This window comes from Impatiens glandulifera, chromosome 3 (assembly GCF_907164915.1).
Source record: "Impatiens glandulifera chromosome 3, dImpGla2.1, whole genome shotgun sequence".
Lineage (NCBI taxonomy): Eukaryota > Viridiplantae > Streptophyta > Magnoliopsida > Ericales > Balsaminaceae > Impatiens > Impatiens glandulifera.
This window is the reverse complement of record NC_061864.1, coordinates 2361704-2384716: the sequence shown is the minus strand read 5'-3', so window position 1 is coordinate 2384716 and position 23013 is coordinate 2361704. Positions and strand designations below refer to the sequence as shown.

The window sequence follows — 23013 nt, the reverse complement described above, 5'->3', positions numbered from 1 at the left end:
AGGAAGTGAGTTTTACCTGAGTTTTCTCCTAAAAACCTTTGTTTGATAAAAACTAGGAAAAACTAGTTTTTAAAATTTTAAGACTAATTTACTCTTGAGTTGAGAACATTGTCGGCCCCGAGTTTTGGTTGCTCCAGCCTAAAAAACGTCAATTTTGACAACTAAAAAAATGATAAAAAAAAGGTTTTTGGTGAGGTTAAAACTCATGACCAGATAAAATATTTTTGTTTACATAATAAACCACTAGGCTAATTCTATTTATTTTAAAAAAATACTAGAAATGTTTTCTTTAATTTAATAAATGGGGCTGTTCAATAATTTTGGTATTTAAATTGATAATTAAATTATTAATAAGATGTTTGAATTTTAGAATAAAAAATTGATTTTATCGTGATAACAAAAATTTAAGAATTTAAAAGGGGGAGATGTGTGTTTTAATTTAATTTAATTTTATTTATGTATATTTCTCCTAATATATATATATATATATATATATATATATATATATATATATATATATATATATATATATATATATATATATATATACTTCCGCATTTTGAGGTTATTCAATAACAGGATAAACGGCATCAAGGAGAGATTGGCAGTATAAGAGAATGAGAGGAACAGAAACTGGCCATGATCATAACCTATAACCTATAACCTGAGAACTGAGAATTTGTTCATATCAATGCTTGCTAAAATCTCACATAACCTATAACCTGAGAACGGAGGTACAACAATGGCGACCGCCACCGCTCTGGCGCCGGGGCTCTCGAGGAAGCTGAAGAAGGTTCTGGAAACGAGGACGGACAGTCCAGATCTTCTCTCGTCTCTTAACACTCTTTCCGCATTTTACACTGAAAACTCTTCCAATGATCGCCGAAACCTCCGATCCACCATTGAGAAACGTGCTCTCTTCATCAATCAAGAGTTTCTTCAAGCTTCGGATGCCGCTCAACAGGTGTCCATCCTCCCCCATTTTCTTTATACTCCCTATCGGTTTTCTCCTCTGTATCAGTAATTGTATTTGGAATGTATGTTATTAGGCCTTGGATAGTGTGGAAGCGGAGGTTAATGCTCTGGCTGAGTGCTGTGATAAGTAAGCTAACAAAGCCTTGAATGATTCTGATTTTCTAATCCGGTGCAATCTATTAAATATAAATTACTTACAAGACAATTTATGCTGTAAACAATTTACTGTTCCATTCATAGAAGTAAACCTTTACCATTGCAGGATAGCTAAGACTTTGAATAGCTGTAGCTCTAGAACTGGAGATATAATCAGTACCACAGAACGGCTTAAACATGAACTTGAAATCACAACACAGAGACAAGAGATTGTTTCATGTTTCCTTAGTGATTATCAGCTTTCTATTGAAGAGGTTTATATCCATTCCTTGTTTTTCTTTGCATTGTCAAATATACAGTATCTTGAATATGATATTCTTTGATAGATAAATGCATTGAGGGAGGATGATCTTTGTGACAACTTTTTTAACGCATTATCTCATGTTCAAGAAATTCATGCCAACTGCAAAGTTTTGCTTCGTACTCATCATCAGGTAATCACAACATTATGCTGTCTAATTCTTACCAGTCGTAGTGTCGTGCAAATGATTAAACAAGATTTCCCCCCAAAAGTCAGATTATTCCAGAAAAAGAATTCCTACATCAAACAAGCTCTTATTGACTTGAGGAGTTTTTGCAGCGGGCAGGTCTGGAACTAATGGATATGATGTCTGTCTACCAAGAAGGGGCATATGAACGGTTGTGCAGGTGGTGCTTCTTTTCTTGCGACTCTGCAACAGTGTGTAACTCATCATTATATTTGTCTTCTGTGATATTTTGTGTGGAAAATATGTTGTTTACTATAGTTAGACTATATTATTTCTTAGTTAGTTTTCTATGATTTTTCTTTATGTCCCAATTTAAGTTGGAATTTATTTATGTCTTGGTAAAATTCAAAGTAGTACAATAAAATCTTCCTCTAAACTAAATTTCTAGACATTGCCTGTCTAGGTGGGTGCAGGCGGAGTGTAGGAGACTGGGTGATACCGATAATCCTGAAGTTGGTGAGCTTCTAAGAACAGCAGTCAGATGCCTTAAAGAACGACCTGTCCTCCTCAAGTATTGTGCTGAAGAGGTAATTGTCAAATCCCTTAATTCTGCAGCCGAAAATTTGATTTTCACGTTTTTTATTTTTCTCATGAAGGTTGCAAACATGAGGCATAATGCACTATTTAGGAGGTTTATAAGTGCTCTCACTCGTGGAGGACCGGGTGGAATGCCTAGACCTATCGAAGTACATGCTCACGATCCCTTGAGATATGTGGGTGACATGTTGGGGTGGCTGCATCAGGTTATATTCGTTTGCATATTCGTTCCAACTTTTTATAGGTTTGGAAATCAATAAGTTGCATTTATCTCTTCCAGGCCTTAGCATCAGAAAGAGAACTTGTTCTTGCATTACTGGATCCAGACGCAATTTCTGATATTGGACCAACTGCCAGGAAATTTGCCAAAGGGGGGTTGGAGGGTGATTTGGGAAAAACAGAACTTGACTTGACGTTTGTTCTTGACAGAATATTTGAAGGAATCTGCCGGCCATTTAAAGTGAGAGTTGAACAAGTTCTTCAGTCACAACCAAGTATAATTATATCATATAAACTCAGCAACACGCTGGAGTTTTACAGCTTTACTGTGAGTTTGAATAGTTCTATATATATTTGATTATAAATGAGCTTTTTTTGAATTTATTTTAACCACCACCCTCTTTTATAGATCTCAGATTTGCTTGGAAGAGATACTGCTTTATGTAATTCACTCTGGGCACTTAAAGATGCTTCTCAGAAAACATTCTTTGAGATTTTAAAAACTCGAGGAGAAAAGCTCTTAAGATATCCCGCCCTTGTTGCCGTTGATCTTTCTCCACCAATGGCGGTTAGGGAAGGTGTATCTTTGTTGCTTGAAATTATAGAGACATATGACAATATGATGTTTCCTGCTTCAAGAAAGAAGCCTCCTTTTGATCCTGTAATATCTGCTTTACTTGATCCCATTATTCAGGTATTAATTATAAGTATTTTAAATAAGTATTATGAACCTGTTTTTATATTAATCCTCTTTAAATGATATTTTTGTTCATTTTGTTTGTTTGTTTGATCTATTTGAAATATTTGCAGATGTGTGAACAAGCTGCAGATGCACACAAGTCAAAAGGCAGCTTCCAGTCGTCTAGGAAAATCAGAACCAGTTCTGACCCTGGCCAATTCACTAAATCATCTGTTGATGCTATTTTGACTCATAGCAATTCCAACTCAACCTCGGATCAGGTATGTTTTTGTTTTTTGAAATTAAGCAGTATTATCATATTTGTACTTTGTCCAATCTTAGTACTTTAATCTCTATCATGTGTGGTGATTATATATTAATGATTTGCAGCCCAGAGAAACCCATTCGAAGATATTCCTGGTGAACTGTTTGTGCGCAATTGAACAACCAATATTGGGAAGCGAAGCAGCATCTGCATACGTGAAGAAACTTGGAGCAATGATCGACAGTCAGATACATAGTCTGGTGAGAGAAGAGGTAGACGCGATTCTGAGCAAATGCGGGTTGTTAAACAAGATGTCATTCTTCAACAATTCATCTGACAATACTGATTCACCATTAGCAGAGATTGAGGATACATCACCAGCATCACTTTCAGAATGTCTTAAGGTTATGTTCGGTCTTGTTTTGGGAAGTGAGAACTCATTGCCAGAGTTTGAGCAAATGCAGGTACCTAAGTTGAGGTCCGAGACTTCTGTCCAAGTAGCGAGGTCCCTAGCGGAAGCTTATGAACTTATTTATAAGGCCATAACAGATCCTAGGAATCAGTATCCCGATCCCAAGTCCCTAGCCAGGCATCCCCCGGACCAGATCAGGACCATCTTAGGAATTTGATTTTTTTCATTAAAGCAGAACTGTCTCCCTACCCTATTCTTTGAATCATTATTTGATATTTTGAATTTGGTTTTGACAAAGAAAGAAAAGAGAATTGAGAATTTGGTCTTGACAAAGGAAACTTGCTATATATTTTTCAGGCCTTGGCTTGGACTAGAGATGCGGATGCCCTTGTGGCGACAATTTGTTCGTAAAGGTCTCTGATCTTTAAGCCGACAATAGTCTGGAAGAAACCGGTTCCATTGTTGCTTCCAGGGAAATCGGCATGCTTGAGCATCTGTTGAGTAACCTCTCCGTAGAATTTCGACGAAAGGTTGCTCAGATGACTCTCAACATAGATTAGCTCATCTAGCCTGTCAAATTGACCATCCATCTCTAGGACAGATACCTAATAAATAATAAAGGACCAAATTAATCAATCAGAAATATCCTACAAACACAAAAACGTCGCTAATGATAGTTTAAGCGACGGGGGATGTGTATTTAGCGACGTATTTAGCGACGCTTACCTCTTGGCCGTAGTAAGAATCGGGGCCGTAAGAGAAATTGATGCCAGGGTATGAACAGGTGAGTTTTCTTCCGCAGGGAATCCAAGAAATGGTGGAGCCTTCATCAAAGAGATAAACTGGACTGAAATTCTTTACACCTTCTTTCATTATGAGTCTTACTCTTAATATCTTTCCTCCATTGTCATCTGGAATCAGATTGGTTGGTAACACTTCTATCACTGCATCTGCATACTGCTTTTGTGGGTCTGCCATTCATTCATTTCAATATATAATTACATCATTAATTATGATTATTGTTATTGTTGTTTTTATTGATAAAGAATCATTTATATATTTATACCAATGTAAGCATCAAAGTCGGGTTTACGGGCTTCAATACTGGCCTTAATACTTTCAAGGCTATGTCCTCTTTCTGCCATGTCTCTCTGCAAAAATTTATTTAATCATTTGAGAGGAGCTAAGGATTTTAATCATATTAATTCGACCACCGATGACGGACCTGAATCTTCCAAGCAAATTTAACATCGTTACTTATGTCTAAATAGATACTGAAGTCCAACAGATCTCTCACACGTGAATCATACCTACAGACGATGATGACAAAGGATAAAATGTTTGCGGTTAACAATAATCTACATGTGCTAGCTAATCCCTTGTCATTCAATAACACAAGGAACATGAATGACAATAATGTATCCAACAAACAAATTGAAGTGTTTTTATACTTACATTGGATGAAGACCTTCAATGACTAGAATCTTGGGTGGTTTGATAACCTCAGGAGGGTCAAGAAGACCGGTGACATGATTATAAATGGGTTTATCAACTGCAATTCCTTCCTTAATAGCCTTAACCTGTTCATACATTAGATCAAAATCGTTTGCTCTCGGATCTAAAGCAGTAACACCTTTCTCTTTCCTTCCTGTCCTGTCTAAAGAATGGTAATCATCCAAACATATCACAGTGGTAGTGTCACTGATCAAAGTGTTGGAATCTGGGTTTCCTCCTTTCGGTGGTTCAGCTGCTCCTCCAAACACACTTGTAAGTCTCCTCATGAATGTACTCTTTCCACACCCTGAGTCTGCTGCCAGTCCAATTACTATTGTTTTGTCCTCAGCACCACATGTTATGCTGCCTCTTCTGCCGGTTTTCTTGCCGGAGCTGTATAAAACCACCTGTTTCTGCTGAAATCCCAACTGGGTTTTACCGGGTGTGGAAATTGAACAGCTATAGTGGAGTGAAGACTGGATGGTGTACACTGTGCTGACTGCCATTTTCCTTTTTGGGGATTTCTCTCTACCCGGGAAGGGAGAAGAAACAGAGATGGTTAGTAGATATGGGTGTTCTTATTTATGGAAGGAAATGGGTTTTTGATGAGAAGAAAAAGAAAACCCAGCCAAAAAAAAAAAGAATTGCCTATGATGTGAAAGAGATGGGGGAGCATTGTGATGAATATGAGAATGGGAGACGGTTGGTGGTCATTCTTTGCAGTTTGGATATTTGACATGCCACATGGCAACACACAATTGGCTGGATGAAGATGAGGAGGGTCAGACAGTGTATGATGAGTGGAGGAGATATGCCTATCATCTATTAATCAATAATGTCATCCAACTTCATCTTCTTTACTAGAAGTAAGGAAGGAAGTTATGGCCATGCATACTCTCATAATCTGGTTAGAGCAGAGAATATGGGCAACATTTACAATTTCAAGATAACCAATTCAGAATCTGAGCATATATAAAAAAACAAGTAAAGTTCGAAAAAACAAAATATAAAACGAGAAATGTCGGGTTATTAAGTATTTGTAAAACATATAATTTTAAAGAAAAAAACACAAGTTTTAGTTTAGCCAGCCATGGAATGGAATCAGTCCTTGCACCCACCCTCTTCTTCCTCTTTACAAATAAGCAGCAGCAGCCAATCAATCAATCCCCTCAAAAGAATGGAGCAAGGAATAGCGAAAGGAAACCATGCGAGGAAAATATGATCATGCTGCCACCAAGTCTGGAGTTTCTGCCTCAACGGACAACAGAGTGGAGTGTACTTTAGTTATCCAGTTGTCAAGGCGATCACGAAGAGACTTGATTTGTGGGACTCCCAGAACTCTCGGTTGCACCCAGGAAACATGGACAACTCCCTCAACCTGATCAACAATCCCCTCTATCAGATGAACCTGAAATAATAATGCCAAAATTTTCTTAGAAATTTAGATCTTTTTCGATCTTTGGTTATATAAATGTAGGTTATTTGGATAAATAACCAAGGCCTTGCCAATTCCCATCATCAATCAATTCATTAATCAAATCATCAACAAAAATACTAAAATAACCTTACATCACTTTTGTAACATATTAAAATATTAAAGTCAAAGGATATTTTAGTCATTTAACCCAATTTATGTAATTTTCATCAAAAAAATACTTTTTTTCCAAATAAATCTGATTACTTGAAAAAAACACTACATCAAACAAGCTCCAAAATATCCTTAATATATAATGTTCAAAATTGTTATAAGGGTAGTTTAGTTGATTTGAGTGATGGTTTATTGGATAATGTGTTGTCTGGAAATAATCTCAAATAAGACATCAAACATGGCCTTAGTGAATATATATACTACTATACAGTCATTCAGGAAACAATATTACTTGTATCTGTCATAATAAGTAACCAAACTGAAATTTTTAGCGATCAAAGAAAAAGTTATTCATCACTTACTGATAGGCTTTTCATCAGAAGGTGCTCCACATCCTCAACATTAAGTTTGGTATGCTCGGCTATGACGCTCAGAGGAATGGTTCTGTCTTCAGCTGGTCGGCTGCATACAAATTGAATATTCGCATTCAATTAAATTACTACTACATTACATAATAAACATTAGAAGAAAAAGTGTGTACCTAAAAATAATTTCCATAAGGCAAAGGATGTTTATCTTCTCAAGCAGATTCTTTTCATTCTTCACAAGTGCAGGTTGGGCACTAAGTTCAGCTGTGTGCAAACTACACAGTTCTTGATAATATGCTAAATTTCCGGAGTTGAATGCATCAAGAATATGGTATAGCCATTCAACCTTTGTTCCAATGAGAGACGTCATCTAAGCCAAATGCGAAAAACAGTTACACAAAACTTCCCATAAAAAGTAAACTAACTGAAGGCTACCCCCACATAAGGTTAGGCACTTCCAGATGGATGTATACTACTACTTTAAAGAATCCTCAGAGAAAGAGCATGAAAAGCCAATTCAAACCCTAGATAACAGGGGTCCAACGTTTAGAATTAAAAAAAGTGACACAATTATAAATTTTGCAAATCTGTGACAAATCTGCATATATTGGGATATTATGGTATACCATTTTTTCATGTTAATCATTATCCAAGAAAATCTACCTTTGCTGTGTTTGCCCAAAACTATAATGATCTAAAAATAATCTATTGCATGAGCAAAAATATAATGTGATCATGACCTAGAAAAAAAATCTTTATACTAAATGAAAAAAAAAATCAATTTATAGAATTCATAAGCTTACTAGAAGTTGGTTAGCACCATCATGAGTACAAAGCTGCTCAAAATCCAAACAAAGTAGTGCCTATAAAAAAAGAACTTACTATCGGATGTGCAAGGAGTTCACCAAAATTGTAGATGTTATCTCCGAGCAAGGCCGCAAGGGATAAATCAAATGCCAAATCCTAGAAATATGATAACAAAATGGGAATTTAGTTTAATACACACAGCATGTAGTGCATTTGACCTCCACGAAAATAGATACATCAACTAAAGATCGTTGTATGAGTAATCGAAATTAATTAGCATCAAAACTATTAATGAAGTATTGATATTACTATGACGAGACGGATTGTAGTAACATAAGAAAAAAAGACAAGTTGGTTACCAGCTTGAATGACGTGGACAATGACTCCACAGATATGTATGCCAAATAGAGTAAAGCACTTTTGTAGAATTCAGCAAATTCTTGGCATGATTTATAGTATTGCGATGAGGCCCAATAATAGCTAGCATGAACAGATGGATCAATGTCAGTCAAACTGTCAAGTGTACTTTTCCCATCATCTAGTATTTTCTTGCTTTCTTTTTGGTCACACTGTTCAAGCTTGAAGAGCGCTATTTGCATCATAATGTATACGATGGGCTCCTCAATTCGCATCTCCCTGGTAGCACGAAGCTTTTCAATTACCCCTTCCAGATAACTAATGGCAGCTGCCTTCTCTGAATACTGCTGGGAGACTACGGTTGCAAAATGAGCAAGCTTGAGAAGATTGATCTTTGTTTCAAAGTCGGTGATGAAATTATGGTAGAACTGAATAAGTGCATCTCCCGCCTAAAAGGAGTAAACAAAAGAACACTTATTGAAGAAGCAGCATTTAGTGCAAAATAGAGCAATATATTTGATCAGACATCCAAATCTGAAATAAAACACACAAGCTGTCTACAGGAGGCAAGCACATGACCAATCAACATAATAAAGAAAAATAGTATGTAAAGCATGGACTCCTGTCCTAACCCTATGACCCAATTCATTCCTAGTTCACCCCGGGGAGGTCAACAACAACATACTACCTACCCAGGGTAGCTCAAGTAGTAAGAGTTTTGAGCTTAAGAGGTTGAGGGTTTCAATTTCAATTCTCACTAAAAGCACCTAGAATGAAGTGGGGTGGGATGCTATGCTAGCCTGCCAGGGAAAAACTTTGGTCTTAAAAAAGACAGACAGACCTCAAGTCCATAATTGATGTGACTCAGGTGAAAAGCACTATCAAAGTCAAGCTGCCTCTAGAGCATCTCCGGCTCTAAATTCAATAGATCCATGAGGGGAAGATATATTCTCAATGTGATAAAGCAGCAAGTTTACATGCCTTGAGGAAGTAACCTTTAATGTCTAGTTTTTAGATGTCTGACTTCCAAAAGAGACCCAAATGCATATTACTCAGATGATGTCCCCTAATCAATTACAAGTAGTCAAGAACAGATCAACAAAGTGTTCTTAACATGCAATAAATCCAATCCCACCCTACAATTCAGGATATATCCATTATCCTAACTATTATGCTAGCTACTGTCATGGCTCCTCTAAGAGCAGGTCATACACCCTTACATAACCCAAAATCACTAAGCCCCTCAAAGTTAAATGTGATCCAGGATCATTTATTTATAATGCAACAAATGAAGCTTGAGAAATCCATAGCTTCCAATGAGATCTCCAGTTTTCCCAGAGGCCAAGCACCCACCTTTGTGACAATAATAAAAACACTACACTAAAAACCCTAGGACTGTCATTTATGTCAAGAAATCTAAAGACCCAAAACCCCCCACTAGTAAGCTGACAACTTAATCAAAGAACCCTAAATAAATCTCACAACAACATTCGATGAGGACAAAACATCAATTCTATATATGTATACATAGATATAATAAGAATAGGAAAATGGACAAGGTAAAGAAAGAAGGGAAGGTAGAGAGACCTGAAAGACGGTAAGAGCGACGAATTGCTCGAGCTTTTGAGTGAGCTGGTGCCATAGCTTCTTCTGATAAAGATCTGCGAGCGCACTGTACCAATCTGCAAGCTCCGGATGAGCACTGCTAAGAGACTCCAAGTACTGCAAAGCGGCCATGGCTGATCAAAGCACTTCAACAAACCAAACCCACCAAATAATCAAATCAAAGCCCCTTGCAAAAGAAAACCCTCTTTTTATAGCCCCTTCTTCGGGTCACCGTAACTTTACTTGGATTATAATTAATAATAAATTCCCTTCGAATTATGTAATTGGGGGAACCAGCCAATCATAATAGTTTCAAGTCTTTTCCTTTATTTATTATTTTTGTAAAATAAAAAATATTTTTTCTAAATTAATTACAAAATTTATTATTATTTAAAAAAATAAATTGATATATAATTGCATTGTTTAACAATGATTTTTTTTTTTATGAATAAATTTAAGCTCTTCTTTTTCGCCATTCACTCACTTTCATTGACGAGGGATTGTCCTTACATTCCAAGCCTCCTGTGGAAAACATAGGCCCTCGAGTCACATTTGTTCGAGGATCAAAGCGAAAAGCATAATTGCATCAATAGCAACTTTTATCTTCGCATTCACTAAACGAAATGCTTCACCTAGGTCATTTACTTTTGTGCTTCTAAATCGGTCTAGCCGCGAAGAATAAAGTAATCGTTGCATGTGCTGACTTGGATCTCGGGTGACGGAATAAAGCAGCAAACTGTCTTTCACACCGATATTACTTTACTTCTTCTTAGTATGGAAGATAGGATCAATCAATCAGGGTAAACCATTCAAATTAAAGAGGACTATAGAAGAGAAAATGACTACCAGTTGAAATTAAGAAAATTTTAACTAATCAAATTGCGTCACGTCATTCTCTTCCCTCCTTTCTATTATGATCCCAACTTAAATTTGAATCATACTAATTTCATCTCTATCTATTTAAAATATGTGATCCTCAATGTATAGATTAAGCCAGTTTAGATTAAATTTGATAAGAAAAAAAAGGAAAAATTGAATATTTAATGCTATTTCAAACATAACACTTTTCTCAACTCTTTGTCTACAAGTTAACAAATTGCGAAGAGCTGATCATATCATCAGTATTTATACTATAGAAAGAATCATCTTGGAACCCATAGTTAACATCTTCCTTCTCTTCATCCCATTTAACAACCTCTCTTACATACTTCAATCCTTCCTCAACATTCACTCGATCCCTAGCCCGTCCTTGCCACACGAAAAGCTTCCTCCCAGTCGTCGTAGCGTAAACCTCTTTGAATTTTGTTGCCACATAATAGTAAGCTTGTTGAGCCAATGACTGGTGATGGGTTGTAACCGGGCTGAAATCATTGAACCACTCGCAACAACTTAGAGGGACCTTGTTTACCTTTCCTTCAAATGTATCATATTTGTTTAGTACAAGCACAAAAGATCTATTCTTAAAAGATGAATGCCCTATCACTGCCTCGAATAGTTCTCTACTCTGAATCATCTTGTTCCTCAGTAGCAATCCACTACCACCCCCGGTTTCAGGGGAATGCGACATTTTATTGTAATCGCTCAATGAAACGCAAAAAATAACTACGCCCACATCTTCAAACATTTCTACCCATTTGCATCCCTCGTTAATACCTTTCGCATTTACCCTGATTAGTTGGTACCTATATATGAAAAAACAACAATCATATCAGATTCAAAATTTTGTTTAATTTATTCATGATCAGTTACTACTTACCTTGTTAGTGGTGGCATTTGGTTTTCGGTGTAAGTTTCCAACATTGGGCTATGATCATCTAAGGAGAACTCCATGAAAGCCAAACCATTTCTTTGCGTGACACCTTCTGCGTATAGTATGTCTCGTTCGGAAGGCTCATATTCGTTACTCGATATTTCAATTGCCTACAACACAATAGAAACAGAAAAAACCATCAAAATCAAATGCATCAGGAATGAATCAGAAATGGGATCATTACCCTTGTTAAGAAGTATTCAGCCACATCAGGAAGAAAGTGAAGTTCATCTTTTCTTCTATAAGTCTCTTGAATGGCGGGATCCTTCCATACCTCTTCAACCAGAGGTGCGTATTCTCGTGTTGCCCCAGGGAAGAACGCGTCTAGGTCTCCCGTGGCTATAATATCTAGAAGCCAGTTGGAGAAATTCTTCAACCTCGGGTTAATGGAATAAACGCACTCTCCATCTGAATCTAAAGCTTTCGAAACCGCCTCTTCTTCAAAGCGTTCTCGTGCATCTAGCAGAACGCTAAGATATCTATACATATTACTCTGAATCATAAGCTTAATCTCTTCCAATTCTTCTGAAGTGAACTTATTTCCATAAAGAAACTTAGCCTGCTTGAATATAGTGCTGGTTCCTGAATTCTCAAGCCCAAGCAAAAGAAGCTTCTGAATCTTCTTCTTATTATTTTTCTGGTCCAGGGAATATGGGATTGTAGTATAACTGCTTGGCTCGTCGTCTTTACGAGGCTGCCCATGAGGAACAGGCAAAGAAAACAAGCTACAAAGAAACCTGGTAGATGCCTTTCTCCACATGTTCCTTTTGATTTTGTTATTTGCTTCTTCTTCATATGTACCATCATCATAAACCCAGAAATGGGTGTCCCTTTGACATCGCACCATTGTGAGCTGAAGAGTAAAACCAAAACATTAAACAAATCTTCTGTTTAAATGCATGCCCCCATGAAGAAGAAGTAAAAGAAGAAGAAAGCAAACCTTTAACACTCTGAGTTCAAGTTTAGTAATTTCTCTACCATTCATAAAAACTTCAGTATTTCCATGGCTGGCACGAGGATTAAGCTTTCCTGTGAAGTTTAAGTTGGAACTTATAATGCGATCTGGTTTCTCTCCTTCCTGTCATACAGAACATCATAAGATGGATTGAGAGAGATTGACATATATATATATGCAAATTTTGATTCTTTTTACCTTTCCCCAAAAGCCAGATTCTTTGTCATACCAGTAATTCCCAGGCTTAAGTTTTCTTGGTGGTAAAGAACATTCGATCAATTCAGACATCTCTACCGGCTTAAGAGGAAACCCATTTACAGTTATCTGCTCTGGCCGAAGCTGATTCGCAGGACACTCTTTCTCAGCTTTCATAATCTGCTTCACTTCTAACGGGCTAATCAATCGTGACAAGACCCTAGTAGGTTTACCAAGTTTGGATCTTTTAGTTTCGTCAATTGGTTCGCCAATGCAAGACAGACATTTACGACCTTCCGGCATCGATCCCATCGCCTTTAACGCACAGTTGGCGCAGTATTTTGCGTCGCAAACGAGACACGATTCCTTAATCTCCCACTTCCCTTTTCCGCATCTGAAACAGACCCTTCTCCTGTTCCTTCGTTTAGAAACAGAGATACATTCTGGGAAAATCTGTTTCTCCAATCGTGGGTTTTCTAGAGTATTATTATTATTATTAAAACCCACGATTGGGTTTCTCTTATGAATGGAAATGGGAGATGCCGAAAGGGAAGCGGAAGAGGAACATGGGTTTTGCAAGACGGAAACGACTGATTCTGAACTTCCGGATAATCTCGGGCTTTGGTTAGTAACAGCAGCAACGATTCGAGAAACGGGCAAAGGGATTTGAGATTTTGAATAATTATGAAGATCAGATTCATTCCTATCCATCTCTCTCGAAAGTGGGTCAGTTTGTAATTTCACGTTTCATAGCTGCATTTAAACAAATTGAAAACACATCAATTACAATGTCGAACGCCTGGGTAGGTACCCAAATGAATAAAGTCATCAGCTATAAGCAAAATCTAAAACTTTACAGAGAAAGAAAGTTAGCACTTTTATAAAGAGCAAATAGATGTATACCTGAGAAAGGGACAAACTCAAACTGATGTCGAATCTCTTGTTACTTTAAAAACTTTTCGAAGCTCTGAATCATGAGAAAGCGCCGGCCGATAAGGATCATGATCATCATCATCATCCTAATTTAAAGAGAAATAGCATGCGGGGGGAGATTTGCTGAAAAAGCTTGGAAAGAGAGGAAGCGGGGGACGGACGGAGTCAAGTCAGAAACAACAGAGAACGGCGAGCAAAGAGAAGTAACCAACAAAAACAAAACAAAACAAAACAAAGAAAGGAAAGACAGCGAAGAGAGAGATGGGGTCCACGTGCGTCCACCGCGGTTAGTCAGACGCAGACGCAGAACGCTATTGGATTAACTGATCAAGACAGTCATCCACTCAACTCCCCCACTTAAGAAACGCAACACACACCAAATGGGGTCCACTCTAACACCTTCTTTGATATCAAGGTTTTATTTATTATATTTCTTCAATATTTTAATTATAATTCACAATATTTATATTATCAAATTAAATAGAAATTATAAATTAGGATTTTTTAAAAAATCTATCGAGAAAAAAAAAAATAATGATGGGTGATAATTTTAAGGAGATAATGATTATTTTTGGTAAAAATATTTAAAAGGTATTAATATATGAATAAAATAAATAATAATAATTTAAAATAAAAGATATTTTAGTATTTTGATTAATGAAATGAGTAATGTGATGGTTAAGAAGTGATTGATTGAAAAATTAATTTTAAATAGGTTTTAAAAAACCCAAAGTGAAACCCTGCCTATAATATAATATGAATGATAGTTTATATTATAAAAAAATAAAATATAAACCATCAAAATATCTTCAACCAAATTATTTATAAGAATTTATTCATATTGTTTTATACTTACAAGTCTAATCTCTTGCATCTACATTTTCTAACATCCACCAATAATCCCAACATAGCTCATCCAATATAGGTAATAAACTCAAAAATACCAAAGACACTCTTAAAAATGCAAAATTAAACCAGGGTTCGTCTTCCCCTCGTTTAAACATACACGACATCTACCGATCAAAATAAGATCGTTACGCATGAACGATACATGATAAATCAGTTATAATTTTACTGTCACTTCACCCGAAAAAGGAGGTATTAGTGGAAGTGTGGAACCCTTGTACTATAACAATTTCTCTTAATATAATAGGGCTGAAACATACTTCATATTCCCTCAATCGCAATACATCATGGTTCAACAGATATACCTCATTATTGATTGTGAGAATAATTTTTCTCAAAAAAAACAACAGTCTTTAACAAAGTCACCATAGACATAATTTATATGTTCTTAATCATTACAACCTTTCTCTTCAAATAACAATAGAGATAAACACATTACAAAATCAAATTAAGCAAGTTTTACAAGTAATTGACTGCAACATTTGGAATCATAAATAAGAAGCAGTGAGAATTAAATGAAGTTATGATGAGGAGGATTGATCGAGAGGACGATAGGAGTAATTGAACAACTGAAGGGACTCACATGAAAATGAAAATGGACCCCTCCCTAATATATATATAGCCTGGTAGAGAACCATTAATGTGCTTGTACATTTATTGTCTATTTCATTTATTATTATGATAAACTTATTTATTTTAAATAAGATTGAAAATAAACCATTTTTTATATATATAATATATATATACTTGAGTGTTTGTTTGGTTCTCTTACAAAATTTAATTATTAAAATATGGTTTTAAATTTTTTGAATCATTGTATTTGTTTTGTGAATGGTGGTGCCTTGGTAAACCTACTTCAATGTGGCTGGCCTAGCATTGAATTGTACTATGCTTTTAATTATTAGTTCATTTTATTTTTTATACAAATATTTTATCAGAATCTTTAACATTTATAATAGTATTAAATTATTAAAATTAAAATTGAAAAAATATATATTTTTTATCTTGTTTAAAATTATTTTATAGATTATCATTTAGATTTTTTGTTTATTTATTTTGGTATAAAAATAGATTTTAATAAAAATAATTTATGTATATTGAAAATTAATGATAGTTGATTTATAATTTATAAAGTTTTATTTTTTGAATTGCCAATCACGTTATTTTTTAAATGATTATGATTTTGATAATATTAAATATAATTGTTATGATTACAATTTAACTAAAAAAATGCAATTAAATTTTTTATTTAATTATGGTGGCGGATGATCTTTATTTTTATTTTTGATAAATTAATTTAAAATATATTAATATATAATGATAGTTTTTTAAAAATAAAAATATTTTACAATGATGAAATTATTATCTCCAATTTGAATCAATTTCACCAAAAGAGTTTGAAATTAGAATTATATCATAGGAGGTTTGAATCATAGTTTTTTTTAAGTCATTTAAGGTTTTATAAAGTATAAAAGGTCTGTCATCTTATTTTAACTTATTATTTTTGTTTTTATTTAGGTAAAAAAATGTGTAATATAAGGAAAGTTGTGAGAAAATTTAAATGGAAATAGGTTTTATATTTATTTTTTAAATTCATAACGATATAATTTTTTGTATGGTCAACTAATTTGAATATATTTTATAATTTGTGTTTTAAATTGAGTTTTTTTTAGATATACACCTTCAAAATAATCAAATACGATTTAAAGACTTAAAAAAATAATATGTAACGTGTAAATAATTGAAAAAAATAATAATAAATTTTTTATTTTATTTTAAAAAATGGGATAAATTTATTTTAAAAAATAAAAATATTATATTAGAGTAAAAATAAGTTAATTAGTTTGTGAGAAATTCTCAAAATTGATTAAAATTGAAATAGTTTTAGTTTTATAGGACACTTTAAAGTTTGAACTTTATTAAATAAAATATCTCAAATTCAAGACAAATAACCATGAAGCCTTTAATTAATAAATTAAATAATATAAAAATAAATAAAATAAAAATATATTTGAATATATTAAAATTATTATAAAAAATAATAACGAATAACCTCTCATCACAATAATATAATTTAAAATTATAAATTTTAGTAAGTAATTTTCAAATGAATTAATTGCCCACCTCTTTTCCAATAATTGTAATTTCTGCTGACATTTTATTGTGAGAAAATGATGTCACGGTCAACCAACACTTGCGTTCTGAGTAGTGAGCTCGTTTGGGTAAAGTTGGGTTATTAAGGATTTTTATTGAATTAAAAAAAAGGTTATTTAGATTTTTAATTAATTAAATTATTAAAATGTATATTTTATTTAAGTTTGTAATTAATAAAAATAAAATAAGAGTATTTTATTTAATAAAATTAATTATTTGATCATTATAATAATAATAATAATAATAATAATAATAATAATAATAATAATGTGATAGAGAATTTTTTTAAAAGAAACATGTATAAATTTCTGTAAAAACTTTTAGAAACACAAATCAAACAAAAGTTGTAAGAGTTTATTTGAAAATTTATGCCATTGATATGATTGAATGTCATATCATGGTCTTGTGGATAAATAATTTGTCCATATAATTTAACATAAATTATTTACTTATTAAATTATTAAAATAGTACTATTTTATCATTATAATAGTATTTTTGTTTGTTAGTATTAACATTTTAATACATTACAATAATTATAATTTCCTTATTTTAAAACATTTTCTATCTTGATGAATATAGCTGTATTCGAATATTAGTGAATTTTTTTTTCTCTTGAATTTCAAAGGGATTTAAATTTGAATAAAAAACAAAAATTATAAATATATTTTAATGAATTCAATATATTCTTTTAAATAGTCATAAATTTTCGAAGAAATAATAATATGATCACGAAGAGTCTTAGACTCTTAGTTATGCAAAAACAAACATATCTATATAATCAGAAAATATGACTTTAAAATCCATAAAATCACCCAATATTCTGTTTGTCTCCATCTATTATTGATATCAGAATCTGAATACTAATAAATTATATTTTTATTAAGAATCTCTTAGATCTCAAATCTAAACTAAATAATATATATTTCTAAATAATCTAATCAACATCTTTCCAGATTTATGTAAAATAAACAAAGTGCAATTTATAAGAACTATATAATAATTATGTTTCTTTTTCTAAATTACATAATTATTTTAATTCTAGTTTTAATTTCACATCAAACATGCTCCAAGAAAAATAAAATCATCATCTAATAATGTAACGTGAACATAACTTTAAACACAATCAATTAGTTGCCATGAAAAATGAAAATAATGTTTATCATTTACAAGAATACTACAAATTTAGATCATGATCTAGATCTTATTAAAAAAAATAAAATTGAGATGCATATTAAGATATATTAGTTATAAATGTCACTGAAATAAATAAATTTGTATATACTATACTCAAACTTCTACCAACTATCTAATCTTCTGATCATATATATTTGTTAAAATATCTCATTTTATCTTCTAGAATTTTCTAGGCCCCAAAATGAATATCTCACAAAACTTGAGGTGTAATTTTTTTATTCTAGGGTTGCAAGATCGTTCGGGTCAAGCTTGAAAACGATATCATGATTTCTTCTTCTCAATTTTCAACCCATCCTGCAGGCTTCATAATTTAAAATTCAAAACAAAGATTTTTGGGAAATTTCCCAACAGAAACGTCAAACAAGTAAAAATAGAGAATGTGACAAAAAATGATGAATATTTCTTCTTGTATAATGTTTACTCCAATATTGCATTCAAGACAACATCTGAAGGAGTTCATGGAAATGAATAAAACCAGAGGAGATCATTTATCAACAACAATTGTTTGTCATCTTCATCGGCACCCTGTTTCTAGTTTAATGGTAAGTACTCAATCATTTAATTTCCTCTTAATCAACTATGAGTCAGAATGTATTTTCTAATTCAATCATCATCAACTTATACTTTGCTCCACAGCTGCTCTGGACTTTGGTATTTTTCAGCTCTCTGGTTCACGCCGCCAACACCCCATTGCATGAACCCCCATTGGCTCAACTAGAGCCGCCCATATGGTTTACGCCTTTCCCTCCATATATAAACCAGCCATCTCTATCCAACGATAGAAAACCTAAAAAATCACCCAGCATAGCAATAGTAATAGTGGGTAAGCTCATATTCTGATTCATTGTACATAGATCCCAAAGAAATTTACTTACTTTTCTATATCTGCAGTGGTTCTGTTGGTGGTTGTCGCAACTTTTCTCATCATAGGCTTAATTCAGTCTGAGCAAGCGAAGAAAGCTGAATCTAGGTTCAGATTGGAGGCTTTCTTGGAGGACATAGCTTGTGAGAAGCCGGTTAGATTCACATCCAGTCAACTGAGGACATGTACTGATAACTACTCAACAATTCTAGGATCAGGAGGATTTGGGAAGGTTTACCTTGGACAACTTCCTAATGGAGTTCGATGTGCTGTCAAGGTGCTTCAAAGAAACCTGGATAGAAAAACAGAGGAACAATTCAAGGCCGAGGTTATCACTATAGGTCGGACCTATCATGTAAACCTCGTAAGGTTGCATGGCTTTTGCTACGAAAGCTCAGAGAGCGCCCTAGTCTACGAGTACATGAAGAATGGATCGTTGGACAAGTATTTGTTCGATGATAATAACTGTCAAGCAATTGGGTGGGAAAGACTGTATGGAATAGCCATTGAAACTGCGAAGGGGATTGCTTACTTACACGAAGAATGCAGACAAAGGATCATCCACTATGACATAAAGCCTGCAAACATCCTTCTTGATGATAACTTCTCCCCTAAGGTAGCGGATTTTGGTCTTGCAAAGTTATGCAACAGGGATCAAACTCATGTGACTATGACCGGGTATAGAGGGACACCTGGTTACTCTGCACCCGAGTTTTTCCTCCACAACTTTCCCATCTCTTACAAGTGCGATGTTTACAGCTTTGGGATGTTGCTATTTGAAATATTAGGAAGAACGTTAAGGTTGGTGCCACTGACAGTTTGGATTGGTTCCCGAGCAGTGTGTGGGAGAAGTATGAGAAAGGAGAATTGGAGGAGCTAACCACTTTATGCGGGATTGAAGAGGTCGAGAGGGAACGAGCTGAGAGGTTGGCTAAGGTTGCTTTGTGGTGCGTCCAGGATTGTCCCCAAGCAAGACCACGGATGAGCGCAGTGGTGAAAATGTTGGATGGAGGGGTTGAAATCTTGCCCCCTCCAAAGCCCTTTAGTTTTATGTTATCCGTAGTAAGGACGAATGCGATCAATTCATCGATGGGTGGTTCTGGTAGCACAAAAAGCAACGACTCGGATTCAAATTGGTACAAGGAGGACACACCACCAGTAGAGTTTGAATGTGAAATACAAATTGATAAAGAGAAATAAGAAAAAACAAGTAAATTTAGTTTCTTGTAAATCTATAAATATAGAAATTTAAAATATAGATTCATGTAGAAGCACTTGTCTACAAGTTTATGAAGAATAAGCCAAAATAAAATAAAATTAATGGAAAAGGACTACATTTTAAAATAATAATAAATTTAAAATGATAATCCATTTAAGTGTTGGAAAATAATTATGTGTCGGTAAAGATGTCTATGTTGTAATGTTATTTTTGTGGCACTAGTTTTATATTCAGTATTGAAGTGGGTCTCATAAACTATTTATTTCATGTATCATACACATTTGGCTCATGCATACAATTTTCACATATATATATATATTCCTTAATCTTATTTAGTCCAAATTTAGGGGTAAAAAAAATTACCGATATTAAAGGTATATCGAAAATACCTTACCGTAATATTTCGAAAATACCGATTTTTAAGGTATACCGATAAAAAGGTAAGGTATGATATCGATACCGAAATTATTCGTATGGTAAATGTATGAGATTTTTAAAATTTTGGTATATCGAGATATACCGAAATAGTATTTATAAGTTAAAATATAATATATATATATAATATATAATACTTATAAGGAAATAATTAAATAAATTTTATATTAATTTAATTATAGAAATATAATTTTTGAATAATATCAAAATATAATTTTACTAGAAATATTGTTCAATATATGCAATCTCTACCTCACTTATGAGATTAATTTTTTTAAGTTAATATATTTTTTAGATATCAAAGGTATAATACCGATACCGTACCAAAACAAAGATATACCGAAATCAAGGTAAAATAAATGTATGAATTTTTTGTATACCGAAATTAAGATATATCGAAATCAAGGTATACTGAAATCAAGGTAAGGTAAAGATATGCATTTTTGCATACATAAATTTTTGATAAGGTATGAGGTTTGGATAAAATATTAAGGTGTACCGTACCGACCCACCCCTAAGTCCAATGTAATTTGAGTAGGTATGCATTATAAAGAGTTGTTTTTTAAACTATTTTGCCAAACTCCTCTTTTGTGTGCATACATACGATTTCTGATGCTTTGTTCATAAAAATCGTGCTTGGCACAAATAAAATTTGTATGCAATTAGCTACTAATTTTTTTAAACAAGATTCTAGGACTATTTCGGTGGAGTAAGAAGTTAGTGGGTCACCTAGGTAGACCGATGTAATAACATTTTGATTAGTGGAGCTTTTAACATTTTTTGACACGATAATGTCCTCCTTCCACACCGTTTTGTAACGACTTTACTGTGCAATTTTGAAAGATGGCACGACACAAGCACCTCATAAATTAAATACATTGAACATTGTATTTCATTGACTCTATAAAAATGTATGTTTTCCTAATATATATAATGTCCTTAATTTGGATGATAAAACTTAACGGTTGATTAGGGAGATTCTAACATTTTTTTGACACAACAATATCCTCCTTCCTCAGCGTTTTATATCGACTTTACTATGTAGTTTTGAAAGATGGCACGACACGAGCATCTAATAAATGAAATAGATTGAACCTTGTATTTCATTGACTTTATAGAAATGTCTATTTTTCCTATATATACAATGTCCTTAATTTGGACGATAAACTTAAAGGTTGATTAAGGGAGCTTCTAACATTTTTTGACACGACAATGTCCTCCTTCCTCACCATTTTGTATCGATTTTACTGTGCAGTTTTGAAAGATGACCCGACACGAGCACCTCATAAATAAAATACATTGAACATTGTATTTCATTGGCTCTATAGAAATGTCTATTTTCTCACTAAATATAATGTCCTTAATTTTGACGATAAACTTAACGGTTGATTAAGGGAGCTTCTAACATTTTTTGACACGACAATGTCCTCATTCCTCACCGTTTTGTATCGACTTTAATATGTAGTTTTGAAAGATAGCACGACACGAGCACGTCATAAATGAAATACATTGAACCTTGTATTTCATTGGCTTTATAGAAATGTCTATTTTTTCACTATATATAATATCCTTATTTTGGACTATAAAACTTAACGATTGATTAGGGGAGTTTCTAACATTTTTTACACGATAATGCCTTCATTCCTCACAGTTTTGTATCGACTTTACTGTGCAGTTTTGAAAAATGACACGACACGATTACCTCATAAATGAAATACATTGAACATTGTATTTCATTAACTTTATAGAAATGTCTGTTTTCTACTATATATAATGTCCTTAATTTGGACGATAAAACTTAACGGTAGATTAGGGAGATTCAAACATTTTTTGATACAACAATGTCCTCATTCCTCACCGTTTTGTATCGAATTTACTATGTAGTTTTGAAAGATGGCACGACACGAGCACCTAATAAATGAAATACATTGAACCTTGTATTTCATTTACTCTATACAAATGTCTATTTTTCCAATATATATAATGTCCTAAATTTGGACGATAAAACTTAACGTTGATTAGGGGAGCTTCTAACATTTTTTGACACGACAATGTCCTCATTCCTCCCCATTTTGTATCGACTTTACTCTGCAGTTTTGAAAGATGACACGACACGAGCACCTCATATATAAAATATATTGAGCCTTGTATTTCATTGGCACTATAGAAATGTCTGTCTTCTCACTATATATAATGTCCTTCATTTGGACGATAAAACTTAACGGTTGATTAGGGGAGCTTCTAACATTTTTTGACACGACAATGTTCTCCTTCCTCACCATTTTGTATCGACTTTACTGTGCATTTTTGAAAGATGGCACGACACAAGCACCTCATAAATGAAATACATTGAGCCTTATATTTCATTGGCTCTATAGAAATGTCTATTTTCCCACTAT

The 23013-nt window shown here is 33.7% G+C and overlaps 4 protein-coding genes and 1 pseudogene across 4 annotated transcripts; 2 read left to right on the top strand and 3 right to left on the bottom strand.

Moving 5' to 3' along the window:
* Positions 1-605: 605 nt before the first annotated feature.
* LOC124929170 (conserved oligomeric Golgi complex subunit 6-like) lies at positions 606-3964 on the top strand. Its single transcript, XM_047469460.1, has 11 exons — positions 606-964; positions 1050-1102; positions 1238-1385; positions 1458-1565; positions 1712-1779; positions 2023-2146; positions 2216-2362; positions 2437-2703; positions 2785-3069; positions 3186-3335; positions 3445-3964. Exons 1-11 carry the CDS (start codon positions 743-745, stop codon positions 3946-3948), a joined length of 2076 nt encoding a protein of 691 aa, XP_047325416.1. The 5' UTR covers positions 606-742; the 3' UTR covers positions 3949-3964.
* Positions 3965-3984: 20 nt separating this feature from the next.
* On the bottom strand, positions 3985-5837 carry LOC124929171 (phosphoribulokinase, chloroplastic-like). The gene is made up of 5 exons (XM_047469461.1): positions 5187-5837; positions 4957-5041; positions 4798-4882; positions 4458-4702; positions 3985-4336 (listed from the first exon to the last, which is right to left on the bottom strand). The coding sequence occupies exons 1-5, from the start codon at positions 5729-5731 to the stop codon at positions 4085-4087; spliced, it is 1212 nt and encodes a 403-aa protein (XP_047325417.1). The 5' UTR covers positions 5732-5837; the 3' UTR covers positions 3985-4084.
* A 342-nt stretch (positions 5838-6179) lies between these two features.
* On the bottom strand, positions 6180-10151 carry LOC124929172 (26S proteasome non-ATPase regulatory subunit 13 homolog A-like). Its single transcript, XM_047469462.1, has 6 exons — positions 9933-10151; positions 8348-8794; positions 8064-8144; positions 7355-7551; positions 7176-7275; positions 6180-6633 (listed from the first exon to the last, which is right to left on the bottom strand). The coding sequence occupies exons 1-6, from the start codon at positions 10080-10082 to the stop codon at positions 6448-6450; spliced, it is 1161 nt and encodes a 386-aa protein (XP_047325418.1). The 5' UTR covers positions 10083-10151; the 3' UTR covers positions 6180-6447.
* Positions 10152-10977: 826 nt separating this feature from the next.
* LOC124932357 (extra-large guanine nucleotide-binding protein 3-like) lies at positions 10978-14005 on the bottom strand. The gene is made up of 6 exons (XM_047472977.1): positions 13814-14005; positions 12914-13663; positions 12701-12838; positions 11945-12613; positions 11707-11870; positions 10978-11632 (listed from the first exon to the last, which is right to left on the bottom strand). The coding sequence occupies exons 2-6, from the start codon at positions 13619-13621 to the stop codon at positions 11032-11034; spliced, it is 2280 nt and encodes a 759-aa protein (XP_047328933.1). The 5' UTR covers positions 13622-13663; positions 13814-14005; the 3' UTR covers positions 10978-11031.
* A 4506-nt stretch (positions 14006-18511) lies between these two features.
* Positions 18512-20185, top strand: LOC124928852 (annotated as a pseudogene).
* Positions 20186-23013: the final 2828 nt, after the last annotated feature.

Bases quoted from the DNA above. Each gene is read 5' to 3' on its own strand.
- LOC124929170 (XM_047469460.1), top strand. From the start codon at position 743: ATGGCGACCGCCACCGCTCTGGCGCCGGGGCTCTCGAGGAAGCTGAAG. The intron at 2,147-2,215 runs GTAATTGTCAAA...TTTCTCATGAAG, and splicing joins TCAAGTATTGTGCTGAAGAG to GTTGCAAACATGAGGCATAA. The intron at 3,070-3,185 runs GTATTAATTATA...AAATATTTGCAG, and splicing joins TACTTGATCCCATTATTCAG to ATGTGTGAACAAGCTGCAGA.
- LOC124929171 (XM_047469461.1), bottom strand. From the start codon at position 5,731: ATGGCAGTCAGCACAGTGTACACCATCCAGTCTTCACTCCACTATAGC. The intron at 4,883-4,956 runs GTCCGTCATCGG...AAATTTTTGCAG, and splicing joins AATTTGCTTGGAAGATTCAG to AGAGACATGGCAGAAAGAGG. The intron at 4,703-4,797 runs GTATAAATATAT...AATGAATGGCAG, and splicing joins CGACTTTGATGCTTACATTG to ACCCACAAAAGCAGTATGCA.
- LOC124929172 (XM_047469462.1), bottom strand. From the start codon at position 10,082: ATGGCCGCTTTGCAGTACTTGGAGTCTCTTAGCAGTGCTCATCCGGAG. The intron at 8,795-9,932 runs GTCTCTCTACCT...TACTCCTTTTAG, and splicing joins TCGCTCTTACCGTCTTTCAG to GCGGGAGATGCACTTATTCA. The intron at 7,276-7,354 runs GTACACACTTTT...ATTTGTATGCAG, and splicing joins CTTATGGAAATTATTTTTAG to CCGACCAGCTGAAGACAGAA.
- LOC124932357 (XM_047472977.1), bottom strand. From the start codon at position 13,621: ATGGATAGGAATGAATCTGATCTTCATAATTATTCAAAATCTCAAATC. The intron at 12,839-12,913 runs GTAAAAAGAATC...TCTGTATGACAG, and splicing joins AATCTGGCTTTTGGGGAAAG to GAAGGAGAGAAACCAGATCG. The intron at 11,633-11,706 runs GTAAGTAGTAAC...TTTCATATATAG, and splicing joins CAAATGCCACCACTAACAAG to GTACCAACTAATCAGGGTAA.